Source organism: Drosophila mojavensis, unplaced genomic scaffold, assembly GCF_018153725.1.
Source record: "Drosophila mojavensis isolate 15081-1352.22 unplaced genomic scaffold, ASM1815372v1 contig_74, whole genome shotgun sequence".
Lineage (NCBI taxonomy): Eukaryota > Metazoa > Arthropoda > Insecta > Diptera > Drosophilidae > Drosophila > Drosophila mojavensis.
The window spans coordinates 13,991,732-14,008,418 of NW_025318899.1; the positions used below are offsets into that span (position 1 = coordinate 13,991,732).

The following is a 16,687-nucleotide window of genomic DNA, read 5'->3' on the forward strand; positions in this document are numbered from 1 at the left end:
GGTTGTCGGGGTTGCAGTTTTTGGTGCATTAGCGGCAAGTGCGTTGCGTCCCTCACAGCGCCATGGCCCCCCAGTCGTCAAGCTAAGGTGCACTCTTTATTGTTTATGTTTGGCTTTAGAGCTGCATTGTTGTGTGTGCGTGTATGTGTGTGTGTGTATGAGTGTGTGTCTGTGTTTGTACTGTTAATGCATTGCCTTGGCCAGGACATGCAATCTGCATTTGCGACGAGTCAGAGAGTACCACACCCGCCTGCACCTGCACCAGCTCCTGCTGCTGCTCCTGCTCTTGCTCCAGCAGCTGCTGCTGCTCCTGCTTGAGCCTTGACTTTTGGCAGTCGGCGGATGCGAAATTCATGGAAGCTGCAAATCATGGCAATTGCCGTCGGCCAACAGCGGACAGCGTTTCTTTTATTGTCGGCCCGTGGCACTTGCCTGATATATGAATGCGCGTTATTGAAATTACGAAATTAATATTAATAATGGGGAGCAACCCTACCCTGCCCTGCCCGCCCGTTCCACACGGCGTATGCACAACATTTCCATTAAGTTTGCTGCGTTCGTTTGTCAATTTGCTGTGCAGCAATAAATCACATGACTGCGACGAGGCAGCCGCAATGAGTCGCCTTAAACCCAATTAACCCATTAGGCGAGCGCGTCTTAGCCATTTGATGCGGCTGCCCAGAATGCAATTAAAGGATGCAACCAACTAAGAAGACATCGTCCTCCGCATCGTCTCAGCGTCTTCAGCTTCTTCCGTCGCGCACTCACATTTAATTTTTATGTGGCCAAGGACGAGACGAGACGCTGCACAAGTGGTGCAGGCAGAAAGTAATAACTGCGCATTGCCATTATTTATGTTTATGTCCGCACTACATCATCTTCAAATGTCCAGACCCAGGCGCAGCGTCCGCCCACCCCTGCGCCCCTGCGCCCCTGCGCTCCCTTTGGGCCATAAAAAACAAGTGCCGGCGGACAAGTTGTGTGCAGTTGTACAGCAGCGAGCTAGATGTCTATATCGCTGCTGCTGCTCCCCCCGGATGCTGGGTGGTTCAGCGGGTGGGTGGTTGGGTGGCTGGTTGGCGACGTTTAACTGCCGCAGTTTGAGTGCCGTTGAACTAATTTCCGCCGCCATCCACACACAAACACACACACACACACAAAGAGAGACACACAGACCGAGTGCAATGGATGCCACAGGATGCACAGCCTCCTCCATGGCTTGGGCTTGAGCTTTCGCTTGAGCCTCTGGCCCGCTGCAAATGCGCCATTTCTATGGCACTCGCATTTGTCATTGAAGCGCTCGCTAATTTGACATAAATTTTAAATGCTCCGATGCAGAATAGAGCCTGCGGTTAGCCAAAGGCACTGCCCAGCCATGATGACGGACTCCAGCTCCAAAGAAAATGATTTCTCTGCATGCGATGCGAATTAGTTGCATTGCCTAATGAAATTCCACTTGGAATGATCAAATTGACTGGCTGGCCATAAACTGTGCAAAGTGGACTGTGGATGGCCATAACTGTAAATTGCAAAGAAAAATAAAATGAGGAAACTCAACTCACATGGAAATATTTATTATATCTACAATTGAATATATTCATGCAAAATACCTTTGAGCCGGGGCAATGCAATGCAAAGCAAAGCAATGCCAAAATCAATAAAGTTTCCATAAAGTGTGCCAATAAACCGAACAACTGACAAAACTTTGAATAACTCTGATGAAGTGCAGTGCGCCTCACCTGTCGCACCTGTCGCACCTGCACGTGTATGAAAAGAACAGCGAACGAAAACTTTTGCTAACCCAAAAGAAACACAAAAATCAACTTCAAGAAATGCATAAAACTACATGTTTCCAAATTGAGATAGATATATACACACATACATAAATATGCATATATATATGAATGAAAGAAATCAAAATTGAGAGTTGAGAATACAAAGTGAAACTGGGCAATCGTTAAGGCTTTTGTTGAAGGGGGTCGTTGGCAGGGGGCGGGTGGGGCAGTCATTGAAGTGAATTGAAGTGAGGACGGCGACTCTTGTTAGTCTTTGACTTTGTACGAATTGTTATCGTTACAGTCACTTATAATAGTTTCTGTTGTTGCTGTTGTTGTTGTTGTTGTAACTGTCAAATTGGCAACACGAAATGACGTTGTTTTTGCTGGCTTGTTTTGTAAACGGTGTCGCACACAAGAAATATGCCAGCTGAACTGTGCGGCACATAAAAGCCACGGCTGGGCAGCTCTATCAAATTAGCTCGCTATTAGCCCTTTTTGTAAGGCTGACGATGCGTGATTAGCGACTCTCTGTGTGTTGGCCCATTGTCTGGGGCATTACACGTGCGAAATGGCGGGCATTGAAGGCGATCGGCACACGCCCCGTCCCGCTCCACCCCACCGAGTGAGCGGTGTGGAAAAAGTAGCGTTAACTGAGTGCGTTGCCATAGCTAATGCAGTTTGGACTTTTTGCTGTTTGCATTTTTTTGGTTTCCTTTCGCTTGGCATTAGGGGGAAACAGTTGTAGCATTTTGGCAAAGAAACGCTCTTTAATCTCACAAGTCACGCACTGATTTTGCAATTTGCATGCAGCGACCGCTAGATGGCGCCAACCAGCGGGACGTGTCTATCGCAACGAGTGGCAACAATCAATATCGGAATTTCCATTGCAGCAGCAGCAGCAGCTACTAGAAATTTTATGCAAACACGAAATTTCATAATTTACTTAAGATTTCCATTTGGCAGTTTTTATTCGAATACATTTCTTCAAACGGCATTCTTAATGCCCTACTCAACGCACTCGGAATGGCAGCAGCCCACAGGTCGTATGCATAATATATCTATTATCCATACGCATAGCCGATGGCCAATGTTGTTGATGGTATTGATACACACACACATATATACACAGCTGCTGGCCGAGCAGTTTAGCATTTGAAAATTAAACATTTTAGCTTTCAATTTCAAAATGGACAACTCACAAAATGAATGCACTTTCGCTTTAGCATTCCAATTTGCATAGAATCCGAGATTTCTTGCCGCACGTTGTTAGTGGAGCGGAACAGAAGGAGTCTGAAGTGCAGTGGCTGAGCTGAGAGGGACTTTATATTCATTCACCCATTTCCATTTGCTGCATACAAATATATTTAATATAGTGCTCGATTGCCATGCTATGTGACGCTAAGAAGCAACTCAATTCATAATTATCGCATTAACAAACAGCTCGACCGATAATCGAGTTAAGGAAAGATCATTTCATAATGCGCTTTTGTGCACTTCTTAACAGCTTCATTACGGTATAAGCTGTCCTTATTAATTCCGACAATAAAAACGGGCTTCCCTGCATTGCCTTTTCACCGTTGCTTACCTTTGTCCGGGCCCCTTTTGTTGACTGCCTCTGGCAATGCATTGATATCGATAACATTCACTGGGCCACTGCGCCCCACCTTGGGCGCTTTAAATGCATGCATGCATGCACACACACACACATACACACACATGCACGCACACACACACACTCAAAAGGATACTTGTATGCATACATTCATTGCATAAAGCCCCGAACAACTTTTTCATGCTCCATTGTGTTATAAATATTCATAAAAGCGCGCCATTTTTTGTTGTTTCTGTCTTTGTTGTATTTTTTTGTTGTTGTTCGCCTCTTGTGGGCGCCCGCCCACAACTAAAGCCTTGATTTCTTGCATTTCGCTTTGTTGCTATGCTCCATGCCAAATACCTCACCAATGTGCCACGCCCACAGCTGAACACCTTTCGCTTTGCGGTAACCGCAAACTATGCTTCTAATACCGCGATGGCATAAATTTAAAGCAGCAGCTGCGGTTTTTCCACTGCTTCCACTCGCTCGCTCGCTCGCTGGCTGCCTGACTGGCTCGATATTTGCACGTTGAATGCGTGGCGAAGGAGGAGCGAGGATGTTTACATGCCACACTGATACCAGCAGCAGCAGCATCAGCAGCAGTTACAAACTAACCGGGTCTCGGCTTTAAACCAAAGTATTTTATGCTGCTAATTGATTTTTCAAACCCAACTATGTTTTCGCAGCATTGCTGCCTCGGCGCTTTTGTTTGGCGTTCAATTAACGAGAATTTGCATTTTATCTAAAAACACAGTCCATATCACACACACACACACACACACACACCTACACTCTCGCACGCCAAGAGCTGCTTATGGTAAACCACATTTCGAGCCCGCGTTAGACAAGAGTTCTTTTCTCTTTTTTTCCACCCTCTTTGTCTCTCCCTCTCTTTCTCTCTGGCAACATATTTGCTATTGCTGAGCACTAAGTAAATAAGCAGCTAAAAACATTGTTTATTTGGCATTGTACACACTTTTTATTACAGCTGCAAACTCTGATCTTTGAAATCAATCAACTATACCAATGTTTACTAAATGCCGTCATTGTAAACAATTCGTCAGAGCAAAGCACATGAAAACAATATTCACAAAAATCATGAATAAAATCATAACTAGATAGCTGTGAATTACAAGGTAAAGTCCGAACTTTTCACAGAATTGAACAATTTATTAAACAAAATCTAGATATAAGCTACAGAATAAATAGATAAGTGACTAATATTAGTTTTGTTCTTCCATATTCCACATTCATATATATGTATATACCAATTATTTCTATTTCTGTGAATTATTCTTTGCTCACTACAGAACATGTTTTACCAAATATGTATATAAATTCGTATATTCATTTGCATTTACATATTTTGATTTTATTTTAAGTGCCATATGTGTGTATGTTTATTATAACCTTCTCTATACTTTTTATAGTACATCATATTACCTTGCCATAATTTACTCATTTATTGGCTTAACCATTTCCTGTTTACACACAATAGAATTATTTTCCTAGAGCAGCTTAACATCAAATGTTATTAACATGCTTAAGCTGTTTGCTGTTAATAGTTACAGAATTCTTTTGCGGTTAACAGAGCACGTCAAGGCTGCTGTTAATTAGCAGTGCGCTTTACATCTTTAGCTGTGATCAAGCAGTAAACGAATTGCAATGCCCACATGGCTAAATATGTCTGGCCGAGACTCGTAAACGATCTTTGCGGCTGGCCATCCAACAATGTATATATTTAGCTTTAATAACAATTACTGCAGCGGCTGGTAGGAGGGCTGGCAGCTTCATAAAAGTTGATGAGTCGTGGATACATAATGCATGAGCTTGACCACAAAGATGACCACAGACAAGCCAGGCACATTGCAGTTGCCAACAGGTTTCAAGGTCAAGCGGCCGCAGCCAAATTAACATTGAAACTGCAGTCTGTTACACGGCGCGCAAACCGGTTGTCTTCTTACATTTGGCAATTGCGACACATGCAGCATTAACAGCAACAACCAACAGCCAGCGACATAAAATAAAATGGGAATAAAACAACAATGCTATGACATTGAATTGTAAATGCAGGCGATAAAAAAAGACCAAAAGCAAAAGTGGACAGTAAAAAAAAAGATCAACAAAGAGAAGAAAGAGTCCAGCAAAAGTAAATAAATGTAAGCCGCTGTCGGATGTGCGATGCATGTGCAATTTGTTTGTGCAAAAAGTAACAACAGCAACAACTGGCAGCACACAGATTACGTATACGCAGCGTCTGCCAATGTCCATATCAATGGTCAGGGATTGAAGCTGCTGCTGCTGCTGTGCTGCTGCTGCTGCTGCTTCTTCTTCCGGCGCTGTAAAAGACATTGACATTTTTCGCTCTACTTTGTTGTCGCCCGTTTAATGCCCTTTATTTTCAACTTCTTTTTGTACGGCTCTTCCTCTTTTTATTTGATATTTTGCCATGGCCAACACCGCATTACGTCACTTTCACTGTACTTTGCGGCTTAAGCCCCGCCCAGTCCGCCTTCTGTTTACCATGCTGTCTCCGCTGCTGCCTCCGCTGCTGCTGCTGCCTTTGTTGTCGTTGTTTGTACTAGTTATTTGTTGGTACAAACAAGTGAATTGCAATAAAAATACTCGTGCTTTAATTTATGGCTGCGTGCGTGCGACTCTCTTTGGGCTATGATTTATTTGAGATATTTTCGGGATCGCGTTTGCTTGGCCCGATTTCTGTTTTCGGTTTTTCTGTTTGTCTCGCATAATTCATGCGCGTTTTCGTAGTGTTTTTAGCTCAAGTTCATCAGCGCAGTATCAACATCAACTGAATAATGTTTTCAGCTTCCGACTGCGTCTTAATGCATTTATCATTCCAAGCGAAGACAAATTAGCCAAATGATCGCAAACAAAGGTCTGGAATGTATTTAGCGAGATTTGCAGCCGCTGCGACAGCGTCACATTCTACATGCCCAATCAAGTTAAGTGCTTATCAAAAGTTAAAGTCATTAAAGCCATCCTCATTGCTGGCTTCTTGCTTTTCGCCAGCCAGCTCCGACTCGGGCGTCTTCTTGCTGACCTTTACTCTGAAATTTATTAATCTGGTTACCTCTTCGTACACCTGCACCAGCTCGAGCAGTGCGAAGTATCTGCCATCGTTGATGAGCCACGGCAGCACGCTAACATCCAAGGTGGCGTTCTCCACGTAGTAGAAGCCCGACATCAGTGGGCATGACATCAGGAAGGTGGACGGAATCAGGGGCTCGCCGTGGAATTTCTCATTTGTCATGTTGCGCAGCGACTCGAGCGACTTGCAGAAGTCCACATTTTTTAATTTGAGCATCTCAAACGAGTTCGGCCCGCCCGGCACATCGTCCAGCCGCCGCACAAAGACCTGAATGAGCAATTTGCCAGGAAAGTGCACCAAAACAGTCAAATTGAAGTTGAGAGCGTCAGGTTTGCGCACATCATAGCTGACGAGCATGTCATTGGGCACAAACGACTTGGAGTAGAACTCATCAATTTGCATGTTCAGCTAGAGAGAGAGAAAGAGAGAGAGAGAGAGAGAGAGAGAGAGAGAGAAAGAGATAAAGGTGGCAATGGAGAGAGCTATTACAAGAGTCTAATTGCCGTTATATGATATACTTACACTCAATGCCTGCGCTGCCAGCCAGGTCAGAGCCAGCACTCCGCGATAGGAACTCATAGCGAAATGGCCAGGGTGAGCACTTCATTTTAGAGTCTCCCAGCGCCTCGCTTCGCTTTCAGTTCAGTCACGCCACGTCGCCTGACCTAATGGATTTGTTTGCCAGCCACGTTTGGGCATATTGGATGCCCCGATGCTTATCAACTCATTTGTATATTCGGGCTAAACGAGGCTCTGTCCGGAGGGCGAGGGCGTGTGCGTGATTTGTTTCAGCTTAGCAGCTAAACGGTTAGACACTAATTTGTATGGGCTGAGTCGAGTGTTCTACGATCTAGGCAAAGGTCGCCAGCAGTTCCCATCTGACCTACATATATTGTATATGTATATCTGTATATATTTATATTATATGATATTATATTATATGACCATCATTTGTGCTACATCATTGAGGCGACAAATGTGAAGTGAATGTTACGCACTTTTATAGCTAATTCCAAGACGACTTGCGACAACTTTACAATCTTCATTTGCGAGATGTGCGAATCACATGTCCATAGAGGGGGGCATATAACATAAATAAATTGCCAGCTCGGGCCAGCCACGCCCTTAACTGAAATGCCCATGGGCACAGAAACGGGTTAACAAGAGGCGTTGCGCGCACAGACAACTCGACGACAAGACGTGACAAGACGCTGCTTTGATCACGATGACTTGATCAAAGAGCATTTAAACAATTTTGCTGCCCGACCAAACAAGCTGCAACTATTTACATTAGCTCAGTATCATTTGCATAAATAGATAAAACTAAACAAATTTACATCTTTTTGGGTGTTTTCGTAAGCAAATGCTTTGTCATGCTTGCCGTCGGCTCATTCATTCTGATGGTCTCCATTCGCTTCCGCTGCACTACATTTGATAACAATAAAAAATAAAATAAAATAAAAAAAAGTAAGAAAAGGTAAATATGGCACGACATTGACTTTGACTGATCCCAAATATACAGACATTCATATATGTTTATTCTCTGCTTCGCTTGCCTTTATTCGTCAGCTTTTTCGACAACGCCCAGCGGCCGGCTAGCGTTTATAATATTTCGGTTTTGATTTCAATATTTCGTCTTGGCGCTTCTAAGAGCCGCAAATATTTATGGATCTGTTTTTCTTTTTTTATGTCTTCAAAACTTCCAAACTGATTTTAATTGCCTTGTCCATTGGTGGATTTACTTGAGGTGCGAATTATACTTGATCTAGCTCGAAACGCAGATTACCTGATTTCCTTTAGCTACAACATTTGAGAAACTCGAGCACACACATAAGTGTTAATCAATTAATGTCAATTTTAATGGGCTATGATACGGTATTTTATCGTATGCATAGATACAAATTCTGTTTCCGCATAATGCAATGTTGTTCTTAAATAAATAAAAGACAAAAAATAAAAGTCATGATTGCCGACGTTTTGTTGACTAATTGATAATTAACACTGGAGGAGAACTCGGCTACATCATTCTAGAAGCTCTGTTAAGATGCTCTTCAAGGTGAATTGCAGAGAGCTGTTATAGTAGAGCGGCTTGGTACAGAGCTCTGTTACAGAACCTGTTAAATCCTGTTACAGGGCTCAGTCACTCCTGCTGATGAGTTTCTGTAACAGACCTCTGGTTAACAGGCCTGGAGCGTGTATTAAAAGCTCTCGAATAATCTAGTCCCCTTGATCTGCGACAGAGATCTATTAGAGAGCCCCTGTATTATGATTGACATAACCTTCAGTTCAGCTATGTAAATCTGAAACGCTCAGCTGCACAAAACTGCGTCCGAAGAGCAGATGAGTTTTTGTGAAAAAGTATTTATTTATCCATCAATAATCATGTTGTCGCCTTCAAAGTAATCGTACTTAGTATAGAGTCTATTTGAACAGCGTCTAAAACTTCTTCAGTGGCACACACAGCTCACATGGGCCCGGCTCCGGCTCCGGCTCCGTCTCCGTCTCCGGTTGCGTTTCCGACTTTGCCTCTCACTTAACCAATGCAAACAGAGGCAGGCGTGTCTCTCATCTCTGTTGTTGTTGCACTGCCTTATAAATATATGCTTTATTTGCAAAAAGTGCCACGAGCAGGTGACCAGCAGGGCCCCAAGTCTTGACTGCGCCACGTTCGACCAATTTGCAATTTGCAATTTTGGTCAGTTTTTCTTTATTTTTATTTATTTTCTTGCCGCCTGTTGTTTTTGTTGACCAGACTCGTTTATTTATGCGCTTTTGTTTATGTATCGCCAAACATGTCTGACAATGTAATATGCGTAGTTTACATACTATATTATCATCGAGTGATGGGTTTCTTTTTGTGTTTCATCTTTTTTCGGGCGTCAACTCTTGGGTATAAAAGCCACTGGCACTCTGACCACCAAGTGCAGTTAAATTTTTGGAATAAGCAGCTCTACAGTTAACCACTATGAAGTATATCGCATTGGTAAGTGTTCGATCGACAGCTTCCAAGCGACTCTCTGGCTTCAAGGATAACAAGTACATTCCAACATTTTGCAGGCCCTTTTCATTTGCCTGTTGGCTGTGGCTCTGGTTGCCGCTGTGCCAGTGGATGAGACCTTGCAGGGCGATAACATCTACGGCCAGGCTGATGACGTGCACAATCCCTACGATGCTCAGGCCATATTCAAGCTGAAGAAACTGAAGAAGCTGCTGTTGGGCTAGGTCCAAATGCCTGCCAGCCAACTAAACCTGTTGACTCTAGTCTAAATACCACGTATGAAACTGGGAACCTAAACCTCTCCGCTTGGAATACATTAAACGCTTCGCTTAGAGTCGTAAACGCACAAATCAATTGCATACTCATCCTATCTGTATACGTAACACAATAAATGTAATTCTCATAAAATCCAACAACACAAACGCAATATCTTCTGCTTTAACAATTGGGCTTCAGTTGGAATAGTTTTCACTGGGAACCAAGCGCTGATCAACCATGTTGACTGCCTGATTAACATTATGTGAATTTTGTCTTAAAGGCGGCTTGTTTGCTATTTGTCTTAACGATTTACATGCTATTAACTTGCTCAAATATATATTTGAAATGGGTTTTTTAATTCTTTTGATCATAGCTAAAGTGAATTGCGTTTTGTATATAGCATTATATGTGTCTTATATAAACATATAAACAGTTTACTGACATTGACCTTTATAAATAACTAATTTATAAATGCGAATTGTTGTCATGGCTGTAAATTTTGTTTTTAGCAACTAGCAGCTAATATAAATGCTAATTTTTCAAGACTCAAATTATTTAACGAGCAACCTAAGTTTGCTTTAAGTTTTCTTATAAATGTGACTTTATTTTATATACACACATTTATATTCCTTAACCTTTTTTTATCATCTCTCGTATATATCTGATTTCCGTATTCCTAAATTTTCCTGAACTTTCCATTCGTCTTTTTTACACTTACATTTAGATATTTTTAATAAAAGACTATACATTTATTTTAAATATTTTTCTTTTATTTAAATATCCCTTATTTTATTTTTCATCACTATCTCATTGGCAATTTCTATTCATTTAAAAACGAGTTTTACTTTAAAATTCAGTTTTTAATATCATTCTTAAGAACTAAACACAAAATATGCTAATTAAGTCCATTTGCTGTTGGCATTTAACCCAAGAAGAGGAGCTTCTTCAGCAGCTTGAGCTTCAGCAGGAAGGACTGATCGTCGGTTGGGTTGATGGGCTCATTGCCAGGTCCTTCAATACCCTCGGGAATGGCCTCCTCCAAAGGCTTAGCACTGACGGCCATGAAGCACACAGCCAGGCAAACAAATACGGTCTGTAAATAGGCAAACATAATCCACAATTAGTTGAACGTTATATCCATAGCAGCAAGACGTCTAGTGAGGCACGCACCAAAAGAATGAATTTCATGGTGATTGAGTTTTGATTTTTGACTCCTTGACTGAAAAGTAACTGAGTGTTGATTGATGATCTCGCGGTTCGCGTTGACAGACTTGCACTGATCTTAGAGACCGCTGACCACCTATTTATATGAGAGTTTCGAGCCGGTCTGTGCGATGTGATGCGGTGCGCAAGCGCGATCGTCTTTCATAGATATTAAAACAACACATCGTCACAATGGAAGCTCCAAAATATCTTTGTCGTATCTACGAGCTGCGTAGCCCAACAATAAATTTTGTTTGGACTATTAAATGTGATTTTAGTGTACCACGCAAGGCGGTCGGACGTGTCGGCTGGCAAATTGCTTTATTGACTAACATCTGGATGTGGGTTTTCGCTAATATGTGTTTCCTTGGTTCTGAGCTCTATTTGATTTGACCATTAGCTAATCGTTAACCCAACTCTCGCTCTCACTGAATAGTTATTAGCGTCTTCATTGTTGGGCTCAGTTTGGTAATACATATGTGTTGCCATTTTCGTTGAATTTTAACATTTCGTCGCCTTAATGATCAAAACTCAATTTGGCATAGAATAATCTTTAAAAATATTTGTCAAGTTCAAACATTCTTTAGTCAAGGTCGTAGCAGCCTATTCATTCGGAAACATTTCTCAACTAGGCGACGATTACTTTGACTCCTATTGTAAATATTATTTACTATTTACTTTTAACAAATATGTAAGTGACAAAATTTAAAATTCAAATATTTACCGCTTTAAAAATGCTGCAAGGGATTTTTTAGTGAATTTTTATGGTTATGCGTATCGGCTGTCCCTCCATCAATATGGCAACAGTGTGGCAGCACTGAGACTCGCGATAACCACATAATATTTTCTGCCCCCATCTCTAGCTCGCATTAAACAATAAGCAAAAGAACGATAAAAATAAAAGTTATTAGACAATAAACACTCTTAACCAAATCAGGGCATAATTCCAAAACCTCAAAATTGAGAATTTATAAAATACCACGCAATCAATTTTCGGCAAAAAACAAACCTCGAATCATAATAATGACTGGATCATTTAGTGTAAAGCTAAAAACGAAGAAAGGTCAATTCATTGTTAATGACCTAAACGAAAATATAACAATAGCTGAACTTAAAAAACGGATATGTCAAGCTACGGAAATTAAGCAACCACAATTGCACGTTCTGGTGGGTTTTCCGCCGCGACCGCTGGACCTCAATGATGAGCAACGTAATCTGCGCTCCATTGGTATCCAAAGTGGCGAGACGTTGATTGTGGAAGAAAAGGTGGCGCCTGTAGTCGACCATTCTGCAATCATGGAGGATGACGAAGCGCTGGCGCGTCGTCTTCAAGCTGAGGAAGATGCAGAGCATTTGCGTCAGGTAACAACAAGCAATACTGAACTGAACGCCCTTAGCACTGGCGCTCAGTCCAGCAACAGTAGGAGTGAGAACGCAACTGTGTCCGCGCCCACGGAAGCTGGGCCCAATGGCGACTTCAATGGGATTCTGTTGAAGAAGGTTGTGCCAGCGGATAACTCATGAGACCTTGCAGGGCGATAACATCTACGGCCAGGCTGATGACGTGCACAATCCCTACGATGCTCAGGCCATATTCAAGCTGAAGAAACTGAAGAAGCTGCTGTTGGGCTAGGTCCAAATGCCTGCCAGCCAACTAAACCTGTTGACTCTAGTCTAAATACCACGTATGAAACTGGGAACCTAAACCTCTCCGCTTGGAATACATTAAACGCTTCGCTTAGAGTCGTAAACGCACAAATCAATTGCATACTCATCCTATCTGTATACGTAACACAATAAATGTAATTCTCATAAAATCCAACAACACAAACGCAATATCTTCTGCTTTAACAATTGGGCTTCAGTTGGAATAGTTTTCACTGGGAACCAAGCGCTGATCAACCATGTTGACTGCCTGATTAACATTATGTGAATTTTGTCTTAAAGGCGGCTTGTTTGCTATTTGTCTTAACGATTTACATGCTATTAACTTGCTCAAATATATATTTGAAATGGGTTTTTTAATTCTTTTGATCATAGCTAAAGTGAATTGCGTTTTGTATATAGCATTATATGTGTCTTATATAAACATATAAACAGTTTACTGACATTGACCTTTATAAATAACTAATTTATAAATGCGAATTGTTGTCATGGCTGTAAATTTTGTTTTTAGCAACTAGCAGCTAATATAAATGCTAATTTTTCAAGACTCAAATTATTTAACGAGCAACCTAAGTTTGCTTTAAGTTTTCTTATAAATGTGACTTTATTTTATATACACACATTTATATTCCTTAACCTTTTTTTATCATCTCTCGTATATATCTGATTTCCGTATTCCTAAATTTTCCTGAACTTTCCATTCGTCTTTTTTACACTTACATTTAGATATTTTTAATAAAAGACTATACATTTATTTTAAATATTTTTCTTTTATTTAAATATCCCTTATTTTATTTTTCATCACTATCTCATTGGCAATTTCTATTCATTTAAAAACGAGTTTTACTTTAAAATTCAGTTTTTAATATCATTCTTAAGAACTAAACACAAAATATGCTAATTAAGTCCATTTGCTGTTGGCATTTAACCCAAGAAGAGGAGCTTCTTCAGCAGCTTGAGCTTCAGCAGGAAGGACTGATCGTCGGTTGGGTTGATGGGCTCATTGCCAGGTCCTTCAATACCCTCGGGAATGGCCTCCTCCAAAGGCTTAGCACTGACGGCCATGAAGCACACAGCCAGGCAAACAAATACGGTCTGTAAATAGGCAAACATAATCCACAATTAGTTGAACGTTATATCCATAGCAGCAAGACGTCTAGTGAGGCACGCACCAAAAGAATGAATTTCATGGTGATTGAGTTTTGATTTTTGACTCCTTGACTGAAAAGTAACTGAGTGTTGATTGATGATCTCGCGGTTCGCGTTGACAGACTTGCACTGATCTTAGAGACCGCTGACCACCTATTTATATGAGAGTTTCGAGCCGGTCTGTGCGATGTGATGCGGTGCGCAAGCGCGATCGTCTTTCATAGATATTAAAACAACACATCGTCACAATGGAAGCTCCAAAATATCTTTGTCGTATCTACGAGCTGCGTAGCCCAACAATAAATTTTGTTTGGACTATTAAATGTGATTTTTAGTGTACCACGCAAGGCGGTCGGACGTGTCGGCTGGCAAATTGCTTTATTGACTAACATCTGGATGTGGGTTTTCGCTAATATGTGTTTCCTTGGTTCTGAGCTCTATTTGATTTGACCATTAGCTAATCGTTAACCCAACTCTCGCTCTCACTGAATAGTTATTAGCGTCTTCATTGTTGGGCTCAGTTTGGTAATACATATGTGTTGCCATTTTCGTTGAATTTTAACATTTCGTCGCCTTAATGATCAAAACTCAATTTGGCATAGAATAATCTTTAAAAATATTTGTCAAGTTCAAACATTCTTTAGTCAAGGTCGTAGCAGCCTATTCATTCGGAAACATTTCTCAACTAGGCGACGATTACTTTGACTCCTATTGTAAATATTATTTACTATTTACTTTTAACAAATATGTAAGTGACAAAATTTAAAATTCAAATATTTACCGCTTTAAAAAATGCTGCAAGGGATTTTTTAGTGAATTTTTATGGTTATGCGTATCGGCTGTCCCTCCATCAATATGGCAACAGTGTGGCAGCACTGAGACTCGCGATAACCACATAATATTTTCTGCCCCCATCTCTAGCTCGCATTAAACAATAAGCAAAAGAACGATAAAAATAAAAGTTATTAGACAATAAACACTCTTAACCAAATCAGGGCATAATTCCAAAACCTCAAAATTGAGAATTTATAAAATACCACGCAATCAATTTTCGGCAAAAAACAAACCTCGAATCATAATAATGACTGGATCATTTAGTGTAAAAGCTAAAAACGAAGAAAGGTCAATTCATTGTTAATGACCTAAACGAAAATATAACAATAGCTGAACTTAAAAAACGGATATGTCAAGCTACGGAAATTAAGCAACCACAATTGCACGTTCTGGTGGGTTTTCCGCCGCGACCGCTGGACCTCAATGATGAGCAACGTAATCTGCGCTCCATTGGTATCCAAAGTGGCGAGACGTTGATTGTGGAAGAAAAGGTGGCGCCTGTAGTCGACCATTCTGCAATCATGGAGGATGACGAAGCGCTGGCGCGTCGTCTTCAAGCTGAGGAAGATGCAGAGCATTTGCGTCAGGTAACAACAAGCAATACTGAACTGAACGCCCTTAGCACTGGCGCTCAGTCCAGCAACAGTAGGAGTGAGAACGCAACTGTGTCCGCGCCCACGGAAGCTGGGCCCAATGGCGACTTCAATGGGATTCTGTTGAAGAAGGTTGTGCCAGCGGATAACTCATGTCTCTTTACGAGCATACGCTTCGTGCTGAATGGCAAAGTCGATAACGAAGGCAGCGAAATGATGCGGCATATAATCGCCCAGGAGGTAGCTGCCGATCCACAGCAATATAATGATGCCGTCCTTGGTAAATCGAATGCCGAGTATTGCGCCTGGATACAAAAGGCGGACTCATGGGGTGGTGCCATTGAAGTATCGATTCTATCTAATTATTATGGCATAGAAATCGACGTTGTTGATATACAAAATGCCATTATCAATCGATTTGGTGAAGATAAGAACTTCGGGTTGCGAGTGTTCCTACTCTTCGATGGCATACACTATGATCCACTTTACATGGAGACATCACAAAGCGCCTCCCCAGCTACCATCTTCCCTGTAGAGGAGCTGGGCGTTTACCAGCAAGCGGAGCAGCTGGCAAACGAAGCAAAGTCCTCGCGACAATTTACAAATGTCGATAAGTTCAATCTTCGCTGCTTACAGTGTGATCTACTGCTTGTGGGCCAAACACAGGCCCAACAGCACGCCAAAGCTACGGGTCATGCGAACTTTGGAGAAATTTAATACGTACTGATTTTTGGCACCATTTATATTTTGGCTTTTATTCTGTTTGCTTATTACATACTCACCACGTAGAGTTTCGCAGCTAGAGCCAACTATTTATATTTGAAAATTATTTAGCAAAATTTACAATTTACCAACTTTCGCAGATAATTTATTTAAAACTTTACTCTCTACACATCCAAGCCATTGTTTTGAGTTTTTGGATAATAAAGTTTCATTCATTTAACTAGCAGCAACCAAATGGTGATACACATTTTATTACGAGGCCCAAGGCGGCGTCATTGCAGCTGGATTCTGTAGATATGACATGACCACGGCACTTACACTTAACATGAAGGAAGATAACACCTGCAAATTGCTCATTAATACAGCGACCTCAATACTAGTCTTTGTACACACCTGTTTGGCATCGTCGCTGGCGCGTGAGCTGGAGAAACTAATGCAAGAACAGTAGAGTGCAAACCAGGCGCACCATTTAAGCTAGGGGAGAAGCACATCATATAAATTTATATTGATGTCAATTAAGACGTGGAAATTACCTTCATCATCAGACCGCACATCGAGAAAATCATTCCCAAAATATTCATATAGTCCGGCATCATGTCCTCATTGGCACCACCGCCTTGTCCCTGGTTCTTCGGTGCCTTGTAGCGATTGATTTTTTCTTTTCTACGCGGATCAACAGAATAATTCATTTTTTATGCTTTCAGGTCGATCAGATTAGGTGAAAAAACTGAAATTTTATTTAGCAGTGCAAAGGCAATGTTGATGTTGCCACATTGATTAAAA

General features: G+C 41.4%; 6 protein-coding genes and 1 long non-coding RNA gene across 7 annotated transcripts; 3 read left to right on the plus strand and 4 right to left on the minus strand.

The window, feature by feature from the left end:
* Window positions 1-5,064: 5,064 nt before the first annotated feature.
* LOC6582430 lies at window positions 5,065-9,277 on the minus strand. The gene has a single exon (XM_044010071.1). The coding sequence runs from the start codon at window positions 6,881-6,883 to the stop codon at window positions 6,347-6,349; it is 537 nt and encodes a 178-aa protein (XP_043866006.1). The 5' UTR covers window positions 6,884-9,277; the 3' UTR covers window positions 5,065-6,346.
* Window positions 9,278-9,366: 89 nt separating this feature from the next.
* On the plus strand, window positions 9,367-9,901 carry LOC6582431. Its single transcript, XM_002008098.4, has 2 exons — window positions 9,367-9,464; window positions 9,539-9,901. The coding sequence occupies exons 1-2, from the start codon at window positions 9,447-9,449 to the stop codon at window positions 9,701-9,703; spliced, it is 183 nt and encodes a 60-aa protein (XP_002008134.1). The 5' UTR covers window positions 9,367-9,446; the 3' UTR covers window positions 9,704-9,901.
* A 675-nt stretch (window positions 9,902-10,576) lies between these two features.
* Window positions 10,577-11,022, minus strand: LOC6582432. Its single transcript, XM_002008099.4, has 2 exons — window positions 10,908-11,022; window positions 10,577-10,830 (listed from the first exon to the last, which is right to left on the minus strand). Exons 1-2 carry the CDS (start codon window positions 10,923-10,925, stop codon window positions 10,660-10,662), a joined length of 189 nt encoding a protein of 62 aa, XP_002008135.1. The 5' UTR covers window positions 10,926-11,022; the 3' UTR covers window positions 10,577-10,659.
* A 941-nt stretch (window positions 11,023-11,963) lies between these two features.
* On the plus strand, window positions 11,964-16,139 carry LOC6587118 (ubiquitin thioesterase OTU1). Its single transcript, XM_044010074.1, has 2 exons — window positions 11,964-12,218; window positions 15,080-16,139. Exons 1-2 carry the CDS (start codon window positions 11,964-11,966, stop codon window positions 15,896-15,898), a joined length of 1,074 nt encoding a protein of 357 aa, XP_043866009.1. The 3' UTR covers window positions 15,899-16,139.
* On the minus strand, window positions 13,447-13,892 carry LOC122757568. Its single transcript, XM_044010073.1, has 2 exons — window positions 13,778-13,892; window positions 13,447-13,700 (listed from the first exon to the last, which is right to left on the minus strand). Exons 1-2 carry the CDS (start codon window positions 13,793-13,795, stop codon window positions 13,530-13,532), a joined length of 189 nt encoding a protein of 62 aa, XP_043866008.1. The 5' UTR covers window positions 13,796-13,892; the 3' UTR covers window positions 13,447-13,529.
* On the plus strand, window positions 14,096-14,859 carry LOC122757569. The gene is made up of 2 exons (XR_006357645.1): window positions 14,096-14,502; window positions 14,568-14,859. It is a non-coding gene; the product is annotated as an uncharacterized LOC122757569 (long non-coding RNA).
* Window positions 16,021-16,593, minus strand: LOC6582434 (protein Asterix). The gene is made up of 3 exons (XM_002008101.4): window positions 16,438-16,593; window positions 16,298-16,378; window positions 16,021-16,246 (listed from the first exon to the last, which is right to left on the minus strand). The coding sequence occupies exons 1-3, from the start codon at window positions 16,591-16,593 to the stop codon at window positions 16,157-16,159; spliced, it is 327 nt and encodes a 108-aa protein (XP_002008137.1). The 3' UTR covers window positions 16,021-16,156.
* Window positions 16,594-16,687: the final 94 nt, after the last annotated feature.

Excerpts from the sequence above, each read along its gene's own strand:
- LOC6582430 (XM_044010071.1), bottom strand. The coding sequence starts at position 6,883 with ATGCAAATTGATGAGTTCTACTCCAAGTCGTTTGTGCCCAATGACATG.
- LOC6587118 (XM_044010074.1), top strand. The coding sequence starts at position 11,964 with ATGACTGGATCATTTAGTGTAAAGCTAAAAACGAAGAAAGGTCAATTC. Across the intron at positions 12,219-15,079 it reads AAGAAAAGGTGGCGCCTGTA|GTGGCGCCTGTAGTCGACCA; the intron begins GTCGACCATTCT and ends GTGGAAGAAAAG.
- LOC6582434 (XM_002008101.4), bottom strand. The coding sequence starts at position 16,593 with ATGAATTATTCTGTTGATCCGCGTAGAAAAGAAAAAATCAATCGCTAC. Across the intron at positions 16,379-16,437 it reads TGTGCGGTCTGATGATGAAG|CTTAAATGGTGCGCCTGGTT; the intron begins GTAATTTCCACG and ends CTTCTCCCCTAG. Across the intron at positions 16,247-16,297 it reads CCAGCGACGATGCCAAACAG|GTGTTATCTTCCTTCATGTT; the intron begins GTGTGTACAAAG and ends AGCAATTTGCAG.